Consider the following 22500-nt stretch of genomic DNA (forward strand, 5'->3'; position numbering starts at 1 on the left):
GTATGTATATATGTATTCATGCATGTATATTTAGAGTTTGTGTTCTCTGGAGAGGTGATATACATTTTAAAGACGCTATGCTTGTTTATAAGTGAACAGTTATTTTCCAGTATTTTAAAAGTTCTTCACACAAGAGCATATTTTCGTAAATTGAATACTGTTTCTTGTTTCTTCTTACTTCATCTAATCTTGGCTCAGAGTAGTCATGGCTGAGGTAGTACTGTTTTTCCCATTCTTTGTGTTGTTTTTTAAGAGATGTGTGATGAGCCAGTATTTGGGTCTGTACAGGTGCTTGAAGGCTTTGGTAATTGTTTTTGTAAAAGTCGTTTGCGGGATTAATTGTTTCAGGTTTTGTCTTGCAGTGTCCAATTTGTGTAGACAGTCTGTCTCCCCAAGTATCTTCACTAGATTTTTGCAGAGTTTGGTTTTGATTTCTTTTTCCGGTACTTGTGGACTGTAAGACTTGGAAAGAGGATTAGGGTTTCTATTGTCATGGCTTCTTTTATCACTGAGCACATCTTTACATCTTGGTTGATGAAACTGACTCCCATCTAAATTGCTGATGTCATTGTTGTTTGGAGGCTGCTCACTTGCCATCCTTGTTAATGTTCCTGTAGGTGGTGCTGCAAGAGTGTGTCGCTCTGAAACTTCTTTATCATCCTCATCCTCATCATCAGTGTAGTCAATGGACAAATCTTTCACAACAGGTGTGAGTACCGCTTCCAGCCCTGTTATCTCTTCTCCACTTTCATCGTCATCACTCTCTTCTCCAATTTCATCTGCATCAACCATGCCAGGATATTCTCCTTGGTTTTCCAGTTTTGTTGCATCATCTGCATGTGTACATGCACCTTCCTGATCTGATGTACTGTTTGCATCACTCTCATCATTCTCCCTGTTCAGAAAATTTGTGTGTATGATTTTGGTGCAGTCACCCATTTGGTCATACAATCTGATGATCCTGTGCGGGATTACAATGGCATCATCATTCAAGCATCTCTCCCAGCACTGATGAAGGTGTTGTTCTTCAGTTTTGAGATCACTTGATCTGAAGTGGTGAAGGGTTGGTCCCTCGGGTCTGGTATTTGGTTCATCGGGGCCATCAAAAAAGTCCACTCCAGACAAGATCTGACACCACCAGACACCTTCGCCACAGGAAATGAAGTCACTGATAGCTTGTAAATGGGCTTGGTACTCCTTGGGATTTTTGATGATAGAGCGATTAGGCACAGTTGTGTTGGGCAGTGGTGGTAGAGTGCTGTAGTATTTTGAGATATGTGATTCCTGCACTTTAACAGCATTGCCTCGCTTACTCTCTGCAAGCTTCTGTTCAGCTTGAAGGCGTATCAGACTTGGAGTGATGATATCACCAGGTCTCCTGCTAGTCAACCTGGTGACACTCCACAGTGTGTTGAAGTGTCTTTCTTCCTCCTCTGTGTTGGTGGACTTTGCTGAGATAATCCTACTCTGTTTGCCAGCATGAGCTGTTAGGGAATGCCAGTACCTACCATAGAACTATCTGCTCGTTAGAGACTTTGGCTGCCCAATGACTTCTTTGCATATCATGGCATGGATGAATGCTTGGTTGTGAAGACGTAGCACTAACTTTGGGGAGCAGGATTGGGCTGGCAAGTAGAGTAGTTTACTGAGCTCTGTGAGGGAATCCAAGAGTGTCTGTATTTTGGGTCTCACTTTGCCTATTAAAATGAAATTAAACACAATTATTGTAATTATAATGTCAATAAATATTATTGTCAAGTGAATAGCTATGTGTAGCCTAGTTTGAGTGCACTTTATCATTACTCTATTTCCTTTGTTTTGAATTGTTCCCGTACTGACTATTATTGAAATGAAATATTTTGTTTGATTTATAGGTGTGAAAGTACCAGACACACACATGTAAGTGAGATTTTAAAATATTCTTCAATACATTAATGATAATAAATAAACACTAAGCCTCAGATGATATTTGCTACATTTTTCCAGCATTTAGTCATAAAATAACATTATTATCATAAGTCATATTATATTGTAATTATTATTACATCATTAGCACAAAAGACATTATTTCATTTCATGTCTAGAACATTTGAGCCAATAATTATTATTGGCTCAAATGTTGTAGACATGGAATGAAATAATGTCCTACAGCTTCTATTAATTGCACACTTAGAAGTAAAATTGTTTATTGATTATTAGATCCACTGTAGTTAGTAAAATGTTTTGATTATTACCTCTTAAGTACTGAGCCACTATAACAGCTGCAAGTCTATAATCACAGCCCCGTAGCTTTTCCTTGCCAGCAAAAGCACATTCAATGATGTCCAGAAACGCAATGTTTTCATCTTTTTCAAGGTGTGAAGGCAACTCAGTGAGAACATTGGCAATAACATCATGAAGAGGCTCTGTAGGTAGGACTTCATAGCTTCCTGTCTGAAATATGATTTTGATCTATCAGTTACATTGTTTTTTTTACATTATGATAATTTGTCATATCGCATCCACATAAAAATTTGGTCCTTGAACATGTACCACGTCCTACATAATTTATTGTAAATTAGATTTACATGTTACGTGTACATTGTTCATGTATGCTACAAACGCTCCAATTTCCCCTTCACCTACCCCTACCCTAATTATAAGCCAAGGAAAAATCAGACTAGACCTAAATTTTTGAAGATTTAAATTAATGATGTTAAATCCTCTCTCTTGATGTCAAAAATAAAAAATGGTAATAGGTAGTATGCATTGCGTAGCTAAACCAAGGTCTTCTAGTGCTTTCTCTTGGTCAAAGAACATCATTGCAGGCACCCGTTGAATTCCGCCAATCTCTTCTTCCCGCACGAAACGCATAGATCTAAAATATGTCTTGACTAGATCTAGAATAAAGTCTTTGAAAAGTCTAGTTTAGGTCTGGCGGCTTTTTTCAAAGAAAAGTCTTGGAAAGATCTATATTCTGAGCTAAAATGCAAGACATTTCTAGAAATTTTGACAGCTAGACATTCTTAGCTCGAAACTAGACATTCTCAAGACAATTGTTTCGAAAGAGGTTTTCCCAGAAGAAAGGTCTTGGAATGTCTAAAATTGTCTAGAAAGAAAGGCAACCAGAAGACGTTTCAATCAACACGAGGTCAAAGGAACGTGATGACTGACAATAATTTCAGGCTTGTTTTATGGTACGTGATCCCAGCAGCTTCGCACGCGGCCGGCTCGGGTCGCTTCTGCGAAGCTGTAAAAATACTAGCTGGTGTTGCAGCCTTTAATTGGTTGACAGGAAAAAAACAACAAATACTACTTAAGATTAAACCTTTTTATTCGAAATAATATGAACTGCACATTCAGTAACAGTTATATTTGCAAAATAGAATTAATATTGTTTCTTCACAATTAAGAGGACTAATTTAGTAATTAAAGAGCTTTCGTACAAATATCGCTTCTATTACCAACAAGCTTTAATAAATAGGTATACAAATATCATGCTTCTTCATTAGAGGATCAACTAGAGAGCTATTAAATTACTGTACAAGTATCGCTTCGTTCTAAGATTTCAGACATCTTACCGAAGAGTCGTGCAGCACACGTGCAAGTCTACAAAAACTTGTAAATACTGTAAACTTTGTTATAATATAATTGCATAATTCACTTACGTGCTGCGGCTTGCTGATCCAACTTTTTCTTGGCAAATATATGTGGGTTAAACCGGGTTTGCCACCCTAGAAGCAGAGCTCTCCAAAATGACGCTCCTTCCACAAGCGATTTTCCCGTGAAATAAAAAAGCATCAACATGAGCTTGCCGCGTTATGATACCTTGCGTGTACATAAGCTTACATAGCGACAATTTAATTACGGTTCTTTGACATTCTTCGGCGAGATCAAATGACGGCCTAGAGAACAAACTGATAAGCCTACTTGTGTCTCATCGACCCAAAATGATCTTTGGCTTGTTTTATAGTTAACAAGATGCCTATACTGGCATTTACGTGTGATGCCCATTGATTCTTATAATTGTATGCTTCGCAGACTATCCTAGCTAATGGAATATTTTGAATCGCAAAGATAGCGTTATGTTGTTTTCCTTGTGTTACGCGTCTTATCGTTATACCGGAATTTCTATTACAATAACGTGGCCTGACTAACGTTTCTGGTTATGTAAATAAAACTGTAAGATTACAAATTGTTTTCGTTTCACCAAAAAAAAAAAAAAACGGAAAGAAAACAGGCAAAAAGCTTTCCTAAATGAAAGCTTTTAGTACAAATGGACAATCAAGCCTTTAATCTTTTTGTGAAGTGGATTTCCAGTTGCGTCTAAGCATCAATTCGACAAAGTGATGCGATCTGCGATCTTTTCCAATGACCTTTCCCCCGCATATTCTGGATGGTTCTACAACTGTCAAACAGAAGCATGATTCCTTCGCCTTGAACTCTCCGATTTCCACCGTTTTTACTGTCGAGTGCTTCTTAGAAGTTATTCTTTCGATTTACCGCTTCAAAAGGGTTAATTTTCTTTTTGGAAACGGCACATTGGAATCTAAAACATTAAAACAATATGGCCACGCCGCTAAAGTCAAGCCTTTTCAGTTCCACCGAGAGACCACTAGGACCTGAATAATCACAATAGTAATTAACTCCCCTCCAAACCCTCCTGACCTACACTAAGATATTGCATTCTGATTGGACCGTTTTTCTTAAAGACAACAACATGAACAGACAAGGAAAAGGATTTTAAGAAAAAAAAAATGGAGGGATGTAGCTGTGCCAGATAGCGTCCAGTCGTGTTTTAAATTTTCCATACATTTGTCTGTATAGCGAACCAGCCGTGAACTGCTACTAAAAATAGTTCGCGGGAAAAAAATACAGGGAAATGTATGGAAAGTTCAAAACACAACTGGATGCTTTCTTACGGAAGCCCATAAGGGACACATCTTTCCTGGTAATATTCCTCAATATAACAAGACGTTACACATCTCACAAAATAAAGTGCAGCGCAAACTAAATAAATCCTCACACTGCGAACAAAATAAATCCGCATGCTGCAAATAAATAAATAAATCCGCACACTGCGAACAAAATAAATCCGCACGCTGCAAATAAAAAAATTCGCACGTTGCAAACAAATTAAATACGCTTGCTGCAAATAAAAAAGTCCGCACACTACAAACAAAAACATCCGCACGCTGCAAACAAAATAAATCCGCACACTACAAACAAAAAAATCCGCGCGCTGCAAACAAAAAAGTCCGCACACTACAAACAAAACAAAAAGTTCTGCGCACGCAGGTAGACGCAAAGTACTGGGACTGAGTGTTACATTTGAAAAACATGGCGCCCGTGAAGAAAGCTGAGTGATGAAATTGTGCTCGACCGGTTTGCCCTGTGGATCTGATGGAGAGCTATTTCAACAGAGGCCTTATGTACAGCCATATAACGCTGATGTTGGGAAGCCATCTCGTGAATGAACGAACATTGAAGCGAAGACCTCAAGACTGCGGTCTTTAAAGAAGGCGAGATGCATGTTGTGAATGATGATCTAGTTGAACGCGTAGGGGATCTGGCAGGCAGTTTTCTACCATCTATATAAAGAAAAAATATATATATAAACTAAAGTGTAAATTACAACTTGGAAAACTTAGGGAATTCCATTATAAAAGTGATGGGGTGATAGTCATAGTTTTGGGTGTCAAGTTTCAGAAGGTCCACATGCACATTTGTACCTTTTGAAGTACTCTTCAAGTATAAGTAAAGTAAAGGCTAATGACAGTCCTTACTGAAACCTTCAAAAGAATACATTAAAAAGTTTGCAGATGAACTAAATGCATGTTATCACATATGACAATATTTACTACTAACAGGTCAGGTTATCCATTTATTTATTTATTTATTTATTTATTTATTGTTTTGGTACCTCTGATAGGTATAATTTATGTGAAATGATACCATGAAACAAAATCTTAGGACCTTATAGGGTTTTCTTATATACCCAGCGAGCACCTGTGTCACTTTTGAATGGGATTTCTGCCATCCGCAGGGTAGAAACCCTGAACCATTTCAGGCGATTGGACTTTACTTTCAGCTGAAAAAACCACGATTGGTCTGCAAGCAATTGCATACATTTAACATTCAAAGTTGTTAAATGGGGTAAGTGGCGGCCAGTTATTTAGGTGAGAGCATTCTTCATGTCACTTGCCCAGGTGGAGAGTGTTCTCAAAATTACATGTTTGTTTACATGTACAGTCCTGTTTATATTTAGTTGTGCTGTACATATAAGAATGACCTTGACATTCAGCTGTTGGTCAATCACCACCCACTCACCCTTGCAACCTGGTGTTCCAGTATTAACTTCAATAAAATTTTTGGCAAAATTCTCTAACTTGTTTCTTTTATTATGCATTTCTTATGGGAGATCGTATATTTTCCAAGCTTTAAAAAATATGTTAGAATCTAATTCAGAAATGAAAACATGTTCAATATTCAATGAAATTACTCTACACCAGGAGTCCTGCTTCCTAACAGGGGAAATTGCAACAATTTTAAGTAGTATAGCAAAATTGTGCAAGGACTAGGGATGATCTCAGGTTGAACTTTATAACATATTTTTGGACAATCACCTTCTTATTTTCATCTTGTCTCCAATGTACTAATCTCCAGATCTCCAGTTCCACCTTGTTGACAATAGCCTACACAATTTTTGATATTTTGAGTATTTTTTGACTGTATGAGTTAATTTAGTGTTATTTATACCCTGTAAGTCATTGTACCCTTGTTTTAGAAAAAAAAAAAACATGAGAATGCAAGGGTGGTTATTCAAGGGAACAGGGGTCCTCACTGCAAAAGCTTTATTTAGCCCCCAATTCCCTAATAGAGGGGGTTTATTAGAGAAGGGGGGGACTGGGGGCATATTTTCTCAATTACCATGGCGACAAAATATAGATAGAATGAAAGATGTTATGGAATGTTTCATTCTCATTCTGTTGCATTTTGAGTTTACTTGAGTGAAAATTATTTCAATTAAAATTTTGAAAGAAACAGGACCCTGGGTCATTAAGACAATTTTACCAATATCACATCATTTAATATCTTTTAATCATTAAACTGGATTGCTCTGACAGACCTGTTTCCAAACAGGCTTCGAGGCTTGTTTACATTTGTATCTCAAAATATGTTTAAAAAATTTACCCAAGGAAACACGAGGAAATACACCGTTATACATCAGTCAATTCCAGCTGTGCCCAGCCCCACCCCCCCCCCCCCGGGCAATAGTGGGGCATTTTCCCACACTGTCCATCCTAGGGGTCGGGCATTAGCCTTCCACCCAATTACCCCAGGGCATTTGACCATCTCACTTTTTTCACCCTATAGCATTGTCGCTTTCTTAATGACAAATTCATCTGCAAATACAGTAAGTTTCTTATCGAATACGTCTAGATAGGACATAAAATGAGACGCCAGAGTTGCAGAATGATCTATTTTTGCACTAACTACGGGAAACAAGACCCAGCTAGGACTTAATTTGGCCTGAATTAGCTTAGATTTTACTGAAAGTAAGACGAGAAACGAAGAAAATAAAACATTTTTGACATGTTTGAGCCACCAGCCCGGGGCATTTGAACAACTATTTTGTCCCGGCGGTGGGGCATTTGCCAGTTTATTTTCAAAAAATCATAATTCCCGGGGATCGGCGGGGGGGGGGGGGGGGGGGATGGGCACTGTTGGAATTGACTGATGTATTAATTTTGTTTTTTTTCTTTGGTTATGCTGACATCATAGCCTTGAAGCCTTCGTTTAAACGTTCGTTTATTCATGTCGCCGAATACAGGAACAAATTTCGCCAGTCAAGGTCGGAATTTAAATAACGGGTAAGGTTCATATTCAGTGGCTCGCCAGTAGTGGCCAGAGTGTAAAAAACGAGTTAAGGCCCTCAAGCCGGCTCAGCTGATGATGATATCTTCCCAACATCAGCGTTATATGGCTGTACATAAGGCCTCTGTTGAAATAGCTCTCCATCAGATCCACAAGGCAAACCGGTCGAGCACAATTTCATCACTCAGCTTTCTTCACGACCGCTTCACTGGACGCCATGTTTTTCAAATGTAACACTCAGCTCCAGTACTTTGCGTCTACCTGCGTGCGCAGAACTTTTTGTTTTGTTTGCAGAGCGCGGACTTTTTTGTTTGCAGCGCGCTAATTTTTTTTGCTTGTAGTGTGCGGGTTTATTTTGTTTGCAGCGTGCGGACTTTTTTGTTTGCACCGTGCGGACTTTTTTGCTCGCAGTGTGCGGATTTTTTTTGTTTGCAGCGTGCGGATTTTTTTGTTTGTAGTGTGCGGACTTTTTTCTTTGCAGCGTGCGGATTTATTTTGTTCGCAGTGTGAGGATTTATTTAGTTTGCAGTGCATTTTATTTTGTGAGATGTGTAACTTTTTGTTATATGGAGGAATATTACCAGGAAATATGTGTCCCTTATGGGCTTCCGTACTTTCTGACACTGCTACATCCCTCCAATTTTTTTCTTTAAATCATTTTCCTAATGCCAAAAGTTTTCAATTCATGAATTTTTCAGAAGCGATGTTTTATGAAAATTATTTGACATCGGATTTCCATACAAACACTGTTATTTCAAGCCTGTTTGCCTACTCGTCAAAATGGCGTCGAAAACCGTGATAAGGCCTATCTTGTCGTCATGTTTCCATTTATTGAATAGCAATAAGTTGCTTTCTTTTCTTAGCATTTGCAGTGGTACACTTATTGGTAAACATTTTATGTAGCTTTCCTGGTTCCAATGGACGAATGCTTAGACTTGAAGCACAGGCTAGTAGATATCCTGGAAAAGAAATAATGTGAATATTAGGAAAAAAACTTAACAAATCTATGATGGCTGGACTTTCTATAGTCGTTAATTTTACATGGCTACGCACAAACATGACTGTAAAGGCCCTGTTACACCAGACAACGTTTCATGCAACTTCGCAAAAAGTAGATTCCGGTTCTACCTCTCGCAACGATTGCGGCAACGCTACAGGAATATTTTTATGCGTTGCCTGGGGGTGTTTACACCAGGCAACGTCTCGTGCAACCCGTCTCGCAACGGAGCAACAAAGTTGCGAGACAGGTTGCACGAAACGTTGCCTGGTGTAACAGCGCCGAACCTTTTTCATAGACACAAGCCACCCTTAATATTCGCGTAAAGCCAAGAAAGGTCATATCTGTAAGTGCATAAAAATTGTCACGCGAGGGGAAAATCAATCCACATCATTAGTCTCACCTTGAATAGCAGAAACGATGGCAGGGTTAAGAATTTTCTTGTTGTCTGGAACCAGTCTGGTTCCAAAAGCAACAGATGTTGCCAGCTCCTCTTCTGTAAAGAAGTGATCCACGAGTTCATGAAAAATGATCCGCAGATCTTAACCAGCCTTGTGGTGAATGGCCTTGAGCTTAGTTATTTGGATGAAGACGCCACTATTGGGGCAGAGTTCTTGTCTCCCTACACTTCCGCCTGAATGGGACTTTTGGAGCTGCTAAATAGATACATTTAATAACAGTAAACATACATACATAAATAATTATATAAAAGTTATACAGGATTCTGGGTGATATCTGCATTGTAAAGTGGAAAGAGCGACAGACCGACCAGTAGCCAGTATCAGATTGGATGAGCGGTTGGTATGGCGTCAGCAGCCCAACTAACTTAACTATAAAGATCTCTGTAATATATATATTTAGCCAAGCCTAAAAGCGGAGCTCTGATTTTTTTCATGGCATTTATGGAAATCTGCTTATTGTATGAACGTAGTGACCTTACCAGTTCCTCATCCTTTCTGCAGTTATATATACTTTTAGTGGATACGCAACAAACTGCCCATCAACAATTACAGTAACAATGTAATAAAGAGGGTACAATTATTTATTGCTGATTTGTCTTAATAGACCTTATCAGACAATTCTCTAAAAATATGCCCTGCCCCAATCTCGTCCCCAGAGCCCCCGCGCGTAGGAACCAACATTGCTAGTACCCAGATTCTTCGTACACAAATATGGCGGCCGCGAATAGGAAAATTTAGTTGTCTTTGCTTTGTTCTAGAGATTTGGATAAAAATAGATAGTGTTTAGACGTCTTCCTGTATTAGGATGGTGCATGTAATCAGCGTGGTGGATGAAGGATCTTTTTAAGCGCCAGGAAACTTTGCAGAAGTTTTCAAATTTGGAGGCGATCGAACTAAATTCCTACGCCTCATCTTATTTTTCCTGCGTGACTGTGTGAAAAATGTTCCGTTCTGTAGCAGATTTTTCGGGTTGAACGAAAATTTTTAGTGTGATAAATGTCAAAAGTAGAAGGGGTTTTGCTGTGTCGACGAAAGACAAAAGGTCCGACTGCTCTGTTAATCTAGGAGGTAAGGACTAACTTCAAATCTTTGTCAACTTATGTGTTAATGCACACCTTGGTACTAGAGGGAGCAATTTTCTAAAAGAAACCTTTGATGTTGAATCAAGATAATGTTAAAATTGCTAGCAAATACGGACAATAGTAGGCCAGTGTCGTTATATGAATTCATATGTGGTCGGTTAGATAACATAATATTCAAACTGCGGACCAATTATTAAAGAGTAATTAATCATGGGGATTTGCAAAATATTTTAAATTTCATCGTTTTCTAGTCAAATTGAGTGATTTTTTTTGTTGATGTTTAGGTTCTTTTTGGGGGAGAAGCACATTGGAGATGTTTGAATACAGGATATATATTTCAAGTCAAGTTAGCTTTGTGTCATTTTTCTATTTTCTTTAAAATACTGTACTGTACTTGTTGCTGATTAATTAAATAAATTAGATTAAAAAGCTCATTTTAAAAATTTCTGTTTTTCCCAGGTTGATAGCTATTCTTGTAGACATAAAGTTGTTTATTTTGGTTTTTGTATAAACTTAAACCAGGTGTTCAGTTCCATGCCTTTGATATTGATTTACTAGAGAGTCAAGGGATAGGAAAAACATGAACCTTTCATAATTTCCTGTCAATCACATTAATTCTTTTGTTTTGAGAGTGCAAAGTGGTACTGTTTTGTTAAGGGAAACCACAGCAGTAATTGCAATTGTCTGCCTCTTATTCTTGATATTGCAAAGTCAACATGACAATCACTTGTGCCTTTTGCTGCTTTTTATATATGAAAACTAGTAATAATCAAAACTGGATTTATTTAGAGAGTGCATTTGTTGACCTTGATCCTAGGTTCTTCCTCCTTTGCCAAGTTGGTGATGATATTATCTCCCCCTACAAAATCGGCAGGGGGTGCCAGATTCATGTCCCAAGATCCTTTCATTCATCGCAATCAAGGTTGGTCGTCCCAATAAATCTCGACTCCAATCTGTGTTAGGAGTGCGTTCTTTCCATGTAATTGTTGAATGCAATCAATTTTGTAAGTCTAATAATTTATTCAACAGGAAAAAAAATGTTTTTGCTGTCCCTAGCCATCTGTACCTGGTTTTAGAAGTAAGCAAATTGTTTGACATTAAATTAAATAACACTTGGGTAATTAAATCCTCAACTGTCCCTGTAAAAATATCTACCGAAAAAACGCATCGGGCAGTTATGGGGTCAGTTATCCTCAGCAGTTTTTTTTTTTTTTTACACGTTGCTACATGAGAGTTTACTTGGAGTAAAGTAAAGAAATAAAACAACAATTAACTAGGGATAATGTAATTTTGTGCTGTGCAGTGCTGATTATACAGCTGGGAAATCAGATAATTATCTCTGGAGTGTAAATTTCTGTGTGAGAAGGAAACCAATTAAATTTTGCATTGCCCTAGAGTGAGTACATTTGGTCCATCAGTGATCCAAATCCTGGGGTAATGGGTTTGAATCCTGTCAAAGTCAAAGAGTTTTACTTTACCTTGCATGGACCACATCTCGTTACTGATGTAATACTGAGGAGAAAATTAAGCGGTTTTCTTCGTCACAAAAATTTACACTGCAGATTTTATTCTCTAGTTTTTCAATTCAAGTACAGGCCTTGCTTCAACCTATTAACCTTTTGTCCTTACAAGCAAAATCCTAATTGAAGAAGTCATTAGACTGCTAAACACTACACCGCTGCAACCTCAGACACCACTCCAGCTTATGGATAGCACCTCATCTGAGAAGTCCCATTCATTTTTACACAGCAGGATACCTACCATGTATCATTTAATAAACACTTTGTAAGAATATTCCTTTCTTTACTTTTTATCATCTGGTTTTTCTAAGAAAAAAAAAATTGGAAGGTGCAAGACAGCTTAAAGAGAGTTGAGTGTGCATATGATAGCCCTCTTCTCTATTCACAAAATGATGTACAGCTAACATTTTGCTTGAAATATTGCAAATTAAAAGCATTTTATTACTTCCTTCTTCAAAACAATCAGTGGCTTAAGGTGGCCGAATACGGTTTTTTAGTGTACAGGTGTTAAAAGACGTTATTTGGAAACTATGTACCTCTGGACGCCCAAAATTGGTATGGGGTAAGACTAACTAAGAAGGAATGTATTTTCGTACGTCTTGTTGAGCTTAGTACCGTTTCCATGGCAACGCAGAGAAATATTAAACGTCCATAAATAAAAGGTTTCCTTTAATTTTAGAAAATGTATTCATTAGATTTTTTCCATTTTTTGTATTTGGAAAAACTCACAAAACACTGACACAGTTGCACTACTTTCATGTAATTTTAACAGAGAGATCTCCTGTAAATATCGATTTTACATTTAAACCCTCTGTTAGATTTAAGTTTCTCTTTGTAGACGAGTTACGCTTTTAGGGAACTATTTTCATGCCAAATGTCACGAAATTCTAATGAGCAGTTCCTTAGAAAACAGTTCATTTCCACGAAAACAACCACTCACAATTTTTTGGTCTAATGCGCATGCGTGGCCTTAATTGGGTTTCGTGGCAAAGATGAAAGCATGCATAATGTCTTAGTGAATGAATTTTTTTGCTCGGAAAGAAAAGAAAAAGTGTCCAGAAATGAGAAACTTAGTTATTTAAGATCAAAACTTAACTTTATTACCAATTCATGTGAAATTGAGAGATCACTTTATCGACCGCCGTATTAGCGTACAACAACCGTAGCGTGCGCTTAATAGCATCACTAACAGAATCTGCAAAGCGCGCGCAAAACCTGTATTCGGTTACCTTAAACTGTCCTTATATAAATATAGAAGATTTTACATACACATGTAAACACAGTAGACAGAATGGAAAAGGAAAATAATATTAGTGTTTTTCCTTATGTTACTGAGAAAGGTATACTAGACTATGTGATAAGGTGTAGAAAACTGTAGCACTGGTCACTGACGTCACAAAACCCATGAAAAATAGATAGTTATTGTAGGTAAGTACAATAAGTAAGTAAGTACAAAGTACAAAGTAAGTACCAGAATTTAACAGTTAACTTGGAGTATACCGGTAGTTACTTTTGTATAATAATGATATCTGAATTACTACAGTGGAATACCAATTGTTTTTAACCTGCAAGGGAAACAGAATTTTGTTCAAAAAATAGGAGGTAAAAATTTGACTGAAGCAAATTCAAGAGAATGAACCACTATTTGTTCAAAGAATCAGGAGTGTCCAAAAATTAAGGGTTCAAATAGCTGAGATTGCCTTGTAAAAATTAATACCTACACATAATAATTTTCATAATTCATTACTCGCTACCATGTTTGAAAGTTTTCTTTTCATTAAAAGAGATGGCTAAGAAGTTTGACCTTTTATCTGTAATCACAGTTATCAACAGAAGTCAGGGTCTGGTTGCATTAAACATGGCCTGAATATCAGCCATCCACTCTCCAGGTTATTGGTGAGTGATGGGAAACGTTTACAGGGAATGCCCCTTGTTCAACATATTTTTGTCAAGCCTCGATTTATCAATTGAATAGTTATAAGAATATAATCGAGTGACAGTTCTCTGTTGCTTATAAACACAGCTTGGCACAGGCAACCAGTGGCCAATCTCTGTTGTACACACCATGCTAGAGCAATAGCCCTACCTTGCCAACTAATTAAAATCTTTAGTGCTGAAGAAAAATGTTACATCAGTAAGTGCCTATTCTATTTGGTTCCTGCCATCATAACCATTCATAAAAAGGTAAGAAATTTAATACACAACTGGATCTATCCCTTGATGGGAAAAGTGCACAGAACTTTCAAACAAGAATACATAATTTACAAGTTTATGAACTGCCTCAACAAAAACTTCCATTAACAAAGTGATTCTTGAGCCATACAGTGTTTTCATCACATCTGTCATGATCTGTGATGGCAAATAACGAGCTTACATCAATTTATTCTTTGTTACGGCTAAAACACAAGGTCTTAATCTACCAAAAAAGGTTACATCCTCTGTGCATGGCTTTTGTGCCCAGGCAGTGGCAGATCTTAAAATAGTCCTGAGAGAATGTTCATTATTTCTGAAGGCCCCCCCCCCCCCCCCCCCCACCCGATGATGTTCTAAAATTAATATTTTTTTTCTGTTCCCCTCCCCCCCTTCATGGGCTACCTCCAAATCATGGTAAAATACCATGCCCACTCCCCCCTATCACCCCTTTTAACTTTAAAACCTCCTCTAAAATAGAAAATACAAGCATTTCTGGAGTCTTAACATTTAATGACATTTGCATTTTAATTAACTAATAAATTTCACTTTCAAAAATCCTTTACTAACAATTAAGATGGTATAAGGGCTGACCACTTCTTCCTAAAAGCCCGCCATGCTGATTTCATGACCACGATAAAAGAGCGTTCGTGATTCGCTAATGCGACCAACAACAATGCCTTTCGAACCGTGTCCAACCTCCTCTGAAGGCTGACATTCACTGCATAGAGAATGCAGTGGTTTTATGTTATAAACCACATTTATATTAATAGCTGTTGTTTTCTTTGCCAAAGAATCATTCTAATATTCCATGCAAATAGTTACATTGACCTAGCCCCCTACCTTCTTTTTTGAAAAAAATGTTCAGTCATCATATAAATTGATTGTAACTGTATACTCTCTTTAAACATAACAATAGATTCTCTTTAAAAATCAATTTTTTTGGAGATGAATACAATCGTAGCCATTTTTTAATGTGATCTATATCATAAATACTGCATGTACAGTATTTAGGATGCAGTAGTTAATTAAGATAATGTTTGATGAAGTCAGGTTCCAAGATACCGAAATGATTAACGGAACAGGATACATCGAGCACATGAAGACAGTGGCCAGGGGGAAGCTGAAAGAACTAATTCTGCAGTTGGAGATGCTAGCCATTATCGATAGCAGTTCTATAAAATGGGAAAATTTTTCATGACAAATTTATAAGACGAAGAAATTTAGAAGATGGCTCAGTGACTATATTACTATGAAAATTGCAAAGATAAAGAATAAAGAGAAATGCATGGAGGATAGGTCATGACATAGCATTGCACATTGAAGATGCACCTGTTCTGTCAGATTACGTAAGGGCATTTGTAACAGAGGGAGGACGTATTTTTTTTTTCAACAGTAGCCAGCTAATCATAATTTCATGAAGGCATAAGAAAGTTCAGAAAAAAACATGTCCCTGGCCATAATATTATTTTGCTTGAATTTGTGACCAGATAAATGATTACCATGATGTTGGAGAGTTCTACATGGAATTTGTCAAAGATAGTCCTACAAGGTTAAGAAAAAGTAGCAGTGCGCTTCATGCAAAAAGTGGTTGGCTGGCTCCATGATGTGCAGAATTCCACGCCCTTTCTCGGATAAAGAAAAATTAAGGTACAAATTAAAGAGCGCAAATAAAAAAAATCATTCAATAAAGGAAAGCTGAACGAAGTGAAAGAAATTACAGACTTTTCTTCTATAGACTGTACCTTTGTGGCTTCTGAGGAGCTAGTTAAAATATACCTGGACCAATTAAATCATCTCCATTTCTTCAAAGATTTGCGAAATCAAGCAACCGTCGAGAACCGACGAAATCGAGAACAAGGATTACAATTGGAAAGAGTTACTACTATTGTCTACAGGGTTAAAATCTCTTTATGTTTTTGAACTTGACATTTACTTGAAAAACACTCCCTTCCATACAAGAAAAAAATGAGAAATGAAACATTGTGCTAATAACCAGTCAACTTCAAGAAGCAAGGGGACAGACATTACAGCGACAATGAAAGTACCAGGCCAGCGTCTTTTACAAGCTAACAAACACACATCTGACGATGATGATCACAAAAGTGATGGAGACGACATTGTTCTTGTGGGCAAAACATGGTGTAGTGAAAGTGAGGGCATGTTTAGTGAGAGTGAGAGTGATGATAGCGAGTGTGAACTTGACCATTGCCGGCGAAGAAAAGGTGCAGCACTAGAAGTGGACGGAGTGCCACATACCTTGCGTTAAATCGGTGAATTGCTTAACCCTAGATAGTAAAGAAAAGTGCTTAGACCTTAATAATATTTTTTGTTGCTTAACTGGCAGGGGTATTTTGCTGAATGCCAAATGTTGCATCTTATGCTACCTATGACAGATTACCATTAAAGCGGAAGTAACACAAAATTTGATGTAATTTCAAAACCCCAAAATGTTTATCTGACAACAGAAACAATAAAAAAAATAGCTGTCTAGGTTTGTTATAAATTATCACCCCAGTGCATGAAAACTGTCGATTAGTGCCTCTGGCCAGGGACAGAGTAGGTCGCAGTGGATTGAAACTTGAAAAATATTAGGCTAACGTTTTTCAAGTTCTCGTATTTTTGTTTCAAAAATCTGCTATAACAAATCACGAGTCGTTCCTGTCAAGAATTGAGTTGATTTTTTTCCTCTTATAGTTCTAGAATTATTTTGTAACAAATTGAAGGTGTTATTTCACCATTTTTAAGAAAAGAGGTCATTTAAACCCCATGATACTTCCCCTTTAAGCAACAAATGAAGTTATTTAGGTCTAAGCACTTCCCTTTACTGTCTAAGGTTATACTGGCAGACAGTTAGCTTTAAGTTGTTGTTATGGCAGCCATTCCATAAAAAGACTTTTATGAATTCAGCATTTAGCATTCTGTAAAATACACTGCCGCTTCCAAATTAAACTTTAAATTATACTTGGCTTCATGTGAATAAATATACTACCTGTTATACAAGGTAGTGGAAGGTATCCTTTTGAAGCCAAAAACCCATTTCAGTAAAAGAGGCATTCTAAGCTACATGATTATGTGAGTGGGGGTCCAAAATCAAGTATCAAAATAATAAATGTATGTACACTGAAGGTAAATATTCAGGACGGATACTTCCTCCTATAGCTTCCTATTGATATTTATTTTTTCTGTCGTTATTGTTTTTTTTTCGATGCGAACTTGTATATATACCGGTATATAGCAATCAGTGCAGAAATAAACTAAACAACGATCTTTAAAAAATTTGCACAAACAAGCGAATAAATATTTTGTGTAAGCTAATTATATTGATGAAAATGAAATCACTCTTCGCTTTCTTTGAAAAGACGTTCAGTCAAGAATACTCACACATCTAAATCTTTGCCGTTATATCCTATTCTTTTAAGTATTTGTGTTCAATGAGCTAAAAAGAATGCTCTAAATTAAGTTAGCAGTATTTTGTCAACAGTGCAAGAAATCAATAACTTGCAAACCAGCAAAGATTTGTCAACAAAATCACATGGGTATACTCGCCTCTTCTGAGAATAACCAGTCCTTTCATTCCACTGCTGATTTTTTCGTTCGTTTTACAACGTTAATTGAGCGAAACGTTCCACTTCAAGAGGAAAAATCCAACGTTTCGCCAAGCCGGATCGGAGTAAAATGAGTTAATTCACTTCAAGATTCGGTTGCTGTTTTAATGCCACGTCCTCTCCCGCCAGCCGCGAGTCGTATTTATACTCTTTCTCCCGCTGTTGGAGGGCAAGATTTGGAGTAGATTAGAAAATAAAACTCCAAGGGAAATAATGAACATGGACCGAAAAAAGTGATCTCAACAGCATTCTGTTGCAGTATTTAGCGTGTCAACACTGCGCGCAAAACAACAAGTTCTTGCAAGACAACAAACAAGCAAAGTTTTGTCAACAAAATCACATGGATATACTCGCCTCTTCTGAGAATAACCAGTCCTTTTATTCCAATTCCTGATTTTCCGTTCGTTTTACAACATCAAGTGAGCGAAACGTTTCACTTCAAACGGAAAAATTCAACGATTCCTCGCGCCGGGTTGAAGTAAGATGGTTTCACTTCAAAATTCTGATGATGTGCAAGTCGATTTGTTTCTCTCGCTGCTAGTCGTCTTGCTGCTTCTCCCGCTGTCGGTTACATAACTTGACTTAACTTTATATTTTGTTGTCTTCAAAATGTCTTTGTGTATTTCTTAAAAGCAACTTCCCGGTAAACAAACAAGGCTAGGGTCGCAGCACGATCGCAGCACTGCTTCACAAAATCTGAGTCTTCCTGTGGTACTTATTGTGGTATTATTCAGTATTGTGGTACTTTCCGAATGAACTTGCGTCGACGAAAATACACCGCACGACGAAAATTCCATATGGATTTCATAATAAGTTCTAAGTTTTCACTTCGCGGTAAAATTTCCCGCAAACAAAAGTAAATCAATTAAATAATATTTGTTACAAATCGACATACCAGCTATTTGATTTGAAATCATAATCAATCATCTTGTAGGTAAATCCCTAACATCTCGGAGACGCTCGGCACCTCAACGTAAGGACCTCTTTTAGTTTGTTTGTACAATTTTTACTGATTGTACCTCCGCTCGTTTTATCGTGTAGGTTTTATATCTATTTTAGCTATTATTTCTAATGTAAGTTTTCCATTTTATTATTTTAAACATCGCGGTAATCGACGTGAGTCCGGGCGATACACCATTGGGCGACTTAAGGGCGAAATAACCGCTGCGTACGGTCGGACGGACGTACGGGTGGACAAAAGTGACGTCATAACCAAACCAAAATTTCTCGCATTCACGGGTTACCAGATTCTCTTAGCTATGGGGTTCCGCTGCGCGCGCCTGCGGCGCGCGCAAGAGCTCCGCTTACATACCATATTAACTGACTTTGATGTCTTCTTCAAATATGATGTGTCATTTGCGACTTCGCCCATTGGGCTCAATGTTAATTCGTCTTCCTAGTTTATTAAACAATAATAACATATTCAGATGTTACAATATAACTGGCTGATACTATTACTATGGGAATGCTTCAGTAATTTTGTTCACTTTGGAACCAAATTTCAATCCCAATAACAGCAACAAAGATCTATAGTTAACTGAGAAAGTCATGCATCTGGGAATTGTATGTGTAACCTGGTCTCCCATGTAACAAAGCTGACATGAGAATATATGCGAAGAAATTGTAGAGACCAACTACCTTATTATAGTAATAAAAATTAATTATTAAAAGTTTGATGTCGCAAAAACAAAAAGTGGCTGTATTGAAGAAGTTAAGTTAAAAAAGTTCTACAAATTCGCGAAAATTTAGTGTCGTGAAATATCACCTTGTCAAAATAGCGAAATTAAGTTGTGGCAAAAATAATCTTCAGTAGCGAGATAATTATCATGAAGTAGTGCATACCTCGTTTGAAGTGGAGAGGCACTCTGTGAGTTTTTAAAGGTAACCCACAACTTGCATCGGCGCAGAAAGAAAAACTGCAAACAATAACAATGTTAGATGAGAAATATACCGGCCAGAATATTTTATGTGGTGCCACGCAAAGGTTTATTTTGAACCAATAAACAATTCAGGTCGTTCAGACATGTCATCAAGTTAAAGTTAACTTTTAGTTTGTTTTTGTTAGGTTTAGTTTTTAATCAAAATGGACATAGACAGAAATACCCACCTCAAAACAAATCGCTATGTTAAACACCGTTGTGATGCCCGAGAAAACAATTGTCAGTAAAGTGAGCCTTCCAAGATTGATTTGTCTGATTTGCAAGAGCAAATTATTCTTGATGGAGGCGATGAACTAAAGAGATTACCTGAACACTTTTGTTTGAGCTCCTCCAACTGGGCCTGGAGTTCCTCATTCCTTAACTTGTAAATGGCACAGTTTGAACACGCTGCAGATTCGGGTAGGGGCTTTGCTGCAAAGTTTCCATTGAGTCTTTGAGGTTCATCCACATCATACAATTTCCGAATCGCTCCCCCTAATACGTTTGCTAAACTGTCACGGGGTGGGTCCACCTGGTCAGATAGAAGGCCCATGTATGATGAAATAGGGGCGGTCTCACGTATTGGTGATATGGTCGTGTGGGAGTGCACGTGGGTTTGTGGACAGGTGTGTTGAGCTTGCCTTAGGTGGACTAGTGTGGGTTGGTGATGTTTGAGGCGTAATGTTAATGTGTGAATTTGGTTTGCTCTGTGGTGAATTCAGTAATGAGTTTGTTCCAGCTTGTGGCGGTGGAATTGGTTTGTCGTTGCTGCTTTTTGGTACCGGGATATTGACGACCGGTGGCTTGTCGGTGTCGGTGGAAAGATCAACGACAACCGCAGGTTTTGCACTTACAGCATTAAAAACTGTTTTTGCCCTCAGTTGAGCGGCCTCCACATTCGCTGACTCAATCTTTTTTTTTCCGCTAGGGCCGTACTTTTTTTTCTGTTTTTTTGGCGGCAGGAGTCGACTGGTTGTCCTCGCTTTCCTTCCGCTTGCTATTTTGGACCGGATTTGGCGTCGATTTATCATTTTCCACCTGGGCCGTACTCTTTTTTGGCTTTTAGGTGGCAGGAGCCGACTGGTCGTTCTTCTTGCTTTCCTTCCGCTTGTTTTTTTTTTTTTTTTGCCTCGATTTGACACCGATTCTTCATTTGGGTCAGTTCCATTTTCATCTTGGAGCTCCTGCCCCTTGGGAGTCTTTTTTCGCTGTCTTGGCTTATCTATGGCCTCGTTTTCCTTATTTTCTGCGTATTTGTCACAGAGCAGGTGGAGTTCTTCTTCGTTTTCTAAATAAAATAATTAAATGAGAATAATTACGCCAATGCAAAGTGTCGTGTTCACTTGAAGTCACAAATTATTGCTCACTTGACTCACTGGTGGTAATTGATATCACGTCACTCAAAATAGCAAATCATGACCACAGCTTCCGACATACACATCTGACAGATTGAGGCAAATACATGAATCAGTGCTTTATCCAGGCTATTTTTATATTGCGTGAAAAGCGTGGAAGCAAATCTACCATTTTGGTCCCTGAAAATTCACATGAATTCTGTCCCTCCCAGTTGTCGGCTTCGAGAGAGTTGGCTTTATATATAGCTATTCTTTAAATTATGAGCGGCTTTTTTTTTGATATGCGTGATTTTGAAGTTTGTCGTGACGCCTTACGGAACCCACGCGCACGCGACGTATCGATCAGAGTGACACATGGTATTTTCAGATATCCAGTCACGAAAGCGTTGCATAAATTATGCCAGCATGGCTTCACTGAGGTCGCGCTTTATAAATATATACAAGATTAATAATATCATACATTTCGGTTTACATTTCAAATAAAAATGTAGCAAGCGTTTAAAATATTAGTGTTTTATATAATGTATGTTCCAAATATCAGAATATCAGCTGTAAGGACCATAAGAAGAAGCTTTTTAATAAAGTTTGAAACTCAGGTAATTTTCCCGCCTAACTACATTTTCAATTACATTTTCCCATAGATATCAAGGTATTCGGTTTTCCGAGTCTGACTATATGTGAATGATACTAAGATATATTACAAAACTTACCAGAGTACTTAAGCATCTTGGCCTGGAACCACGAAGTATGTATTTTCTTACTCTTTACGGTGCGCCAAGCTACCGTTGCCACTTCTCCTTCTTTGATATCTGTACCCATGATGTCCGTTGCTGGCACAACTGAATGCTGATCCTCTTCGATCCACAGAACACTGGCAGATAGACTGGCACTCATTTTTAGGTAGAATTAGATGTTAGAAGCTGACGATATTTGGCAAAATAATCTCTCACGAAGTAGCTATGTTAGCACACCTTTAAATGCAACGGCGAAGTAACTGAAAATCCCCCCTTACCGTTTGTAGGCTAGCTATCGGTTACTGCATACTGATTGGAGGATTTTGAGTTACTGGTATCACTTACACATACGTATTTCAATTCTTTGGTGATTTGAAATCACTGTAACACAACACAAAAGTCGCTTTGTCCTGATCGATTGAATTGCATCAAATAGAAAAAAAAAAGCACAAAAAGTTCCTTAAGATCTCATCAGCCGGTTGCTTGTTTGGAGCAGTTGAGCACAAATCAGGACCATGTCTGGAGAGCAGCCAAAAGAGAAGAGTAGACGAAGAACAAAAGCTGAAATAACGAAAGACTTGAGTGGAAATTATACGGAATCAAGCAGTCGTGTGGACTCCATTCAGAAGAGTATGGAGCAACCTTCACGTGCAGATACGGCTATTGCTTCCGAGAATAGGGCACAATTCCTGTATGATGACATTTCTCACCAAGAAACTGATCTGTCTTTCCCATCTTTTAATTTCGAAGAGAGTACTGTTCTCATGAAAGGGGATA

At 37.9% G+C, this 22500-nt stretch overlaps 1 protein-coding gene and 3 long non-coding RNA genes across 4 annotated transcripts in view; 2 read left to right on the forward strand and 2 right to left on the reverse strand.

The window, feature by feature from the left end:
• Positions 1-1684: 1684 nt before the first annotated feature.
• Positions 1685-22500, forward strand: part of LOC146449779 (uncharacterized) — a 31003-nt gene continuing 10187 nt past the window's right edge. The window contains exons 1-2 of the long non-coding RNA XR_014860538.1: positions 1685-1899; positions 2356-2411. This is a non-coding gene — a long non-coding RNA (uncharacterized LOC146449779). The remainder of the gene's footprint in view (positions 1900-2355; positions 2412-22500) is intronic.
• LOC146449780 (uncharacterized) lies at positions 8487-9595 on the reverse strand. The gene is made up of 3 exons (XM_085101097.1): positions 9544-9595; positions 9258-9395; positions 8487-8816 (listed from the first exon to the last, which is right to left on the reverse strand). The coding sequence occupies exons 1-3, from the start codon at positions 9593-9595 to the stop codon at positions 8686-8688; spliced, it is 321 nt and encodes a 106-aa protein (XP_084957223.1). The 3' UTR covers positions 8487-8685.
• On the forward strand, positions 9699-11896 carry LOC146449781 (uncharacterized). The gene is made up of 2 exons (XR_014860540.1): positions 9699-10383; positions 10682-11896. It is a non-coding gene; the product is annotated as an uncharacterized LOC146449781 (long non-coding RNA).
• Positions 10714-13340, reverse strand: LOC146449782 (uncharacterized). The gene is made up of 2 exons (XR_014860539.1): positions 13147-13340; positions 10714-12386 (listed from the first exon to the last, which is right to left on the reverse strand). It is a non-coding gene; the product is annotated as an uncharacterized LOC146449782 (long non-coding RNA).

This window comes from Pavona decussata, unplaced genomic scaffold (assembly GCF_977016875.1).
Source record: "Pavona decussata unplaced genomic scaffold, jaPavDecu1.1 SCAFFOLD_590, whole genome shotgun sequence".
NCBI lineage: Eukaryota > Metazoa > Cnidaria > Anthozoa > Scleractinia > Agariciidae > Pavona > Pavona decussata.

Coding starts and splice junctions, on each gene's coding strand:
- LOC146449780 (XM_085101097.1), bottom strand. CDS start 9,595: ATGCAGATATCACCCAGAATCCTGTATAACTTTTATATAATTATTTAT. Junction 9,396..9,543: donor TTATATAATTATTTATGTAT/GTATGTTTACTG, acceptor AGGCTGGTTAAG/ATCTGCGGATCATTTTTCAT. Junction 8,817..9,257: donor CATCGTTTCTGCTATTCAAG/GTGAGACTAATG, acceptor TTTCTTTTCCAG/GATATCTACTAGCCTGTGCT.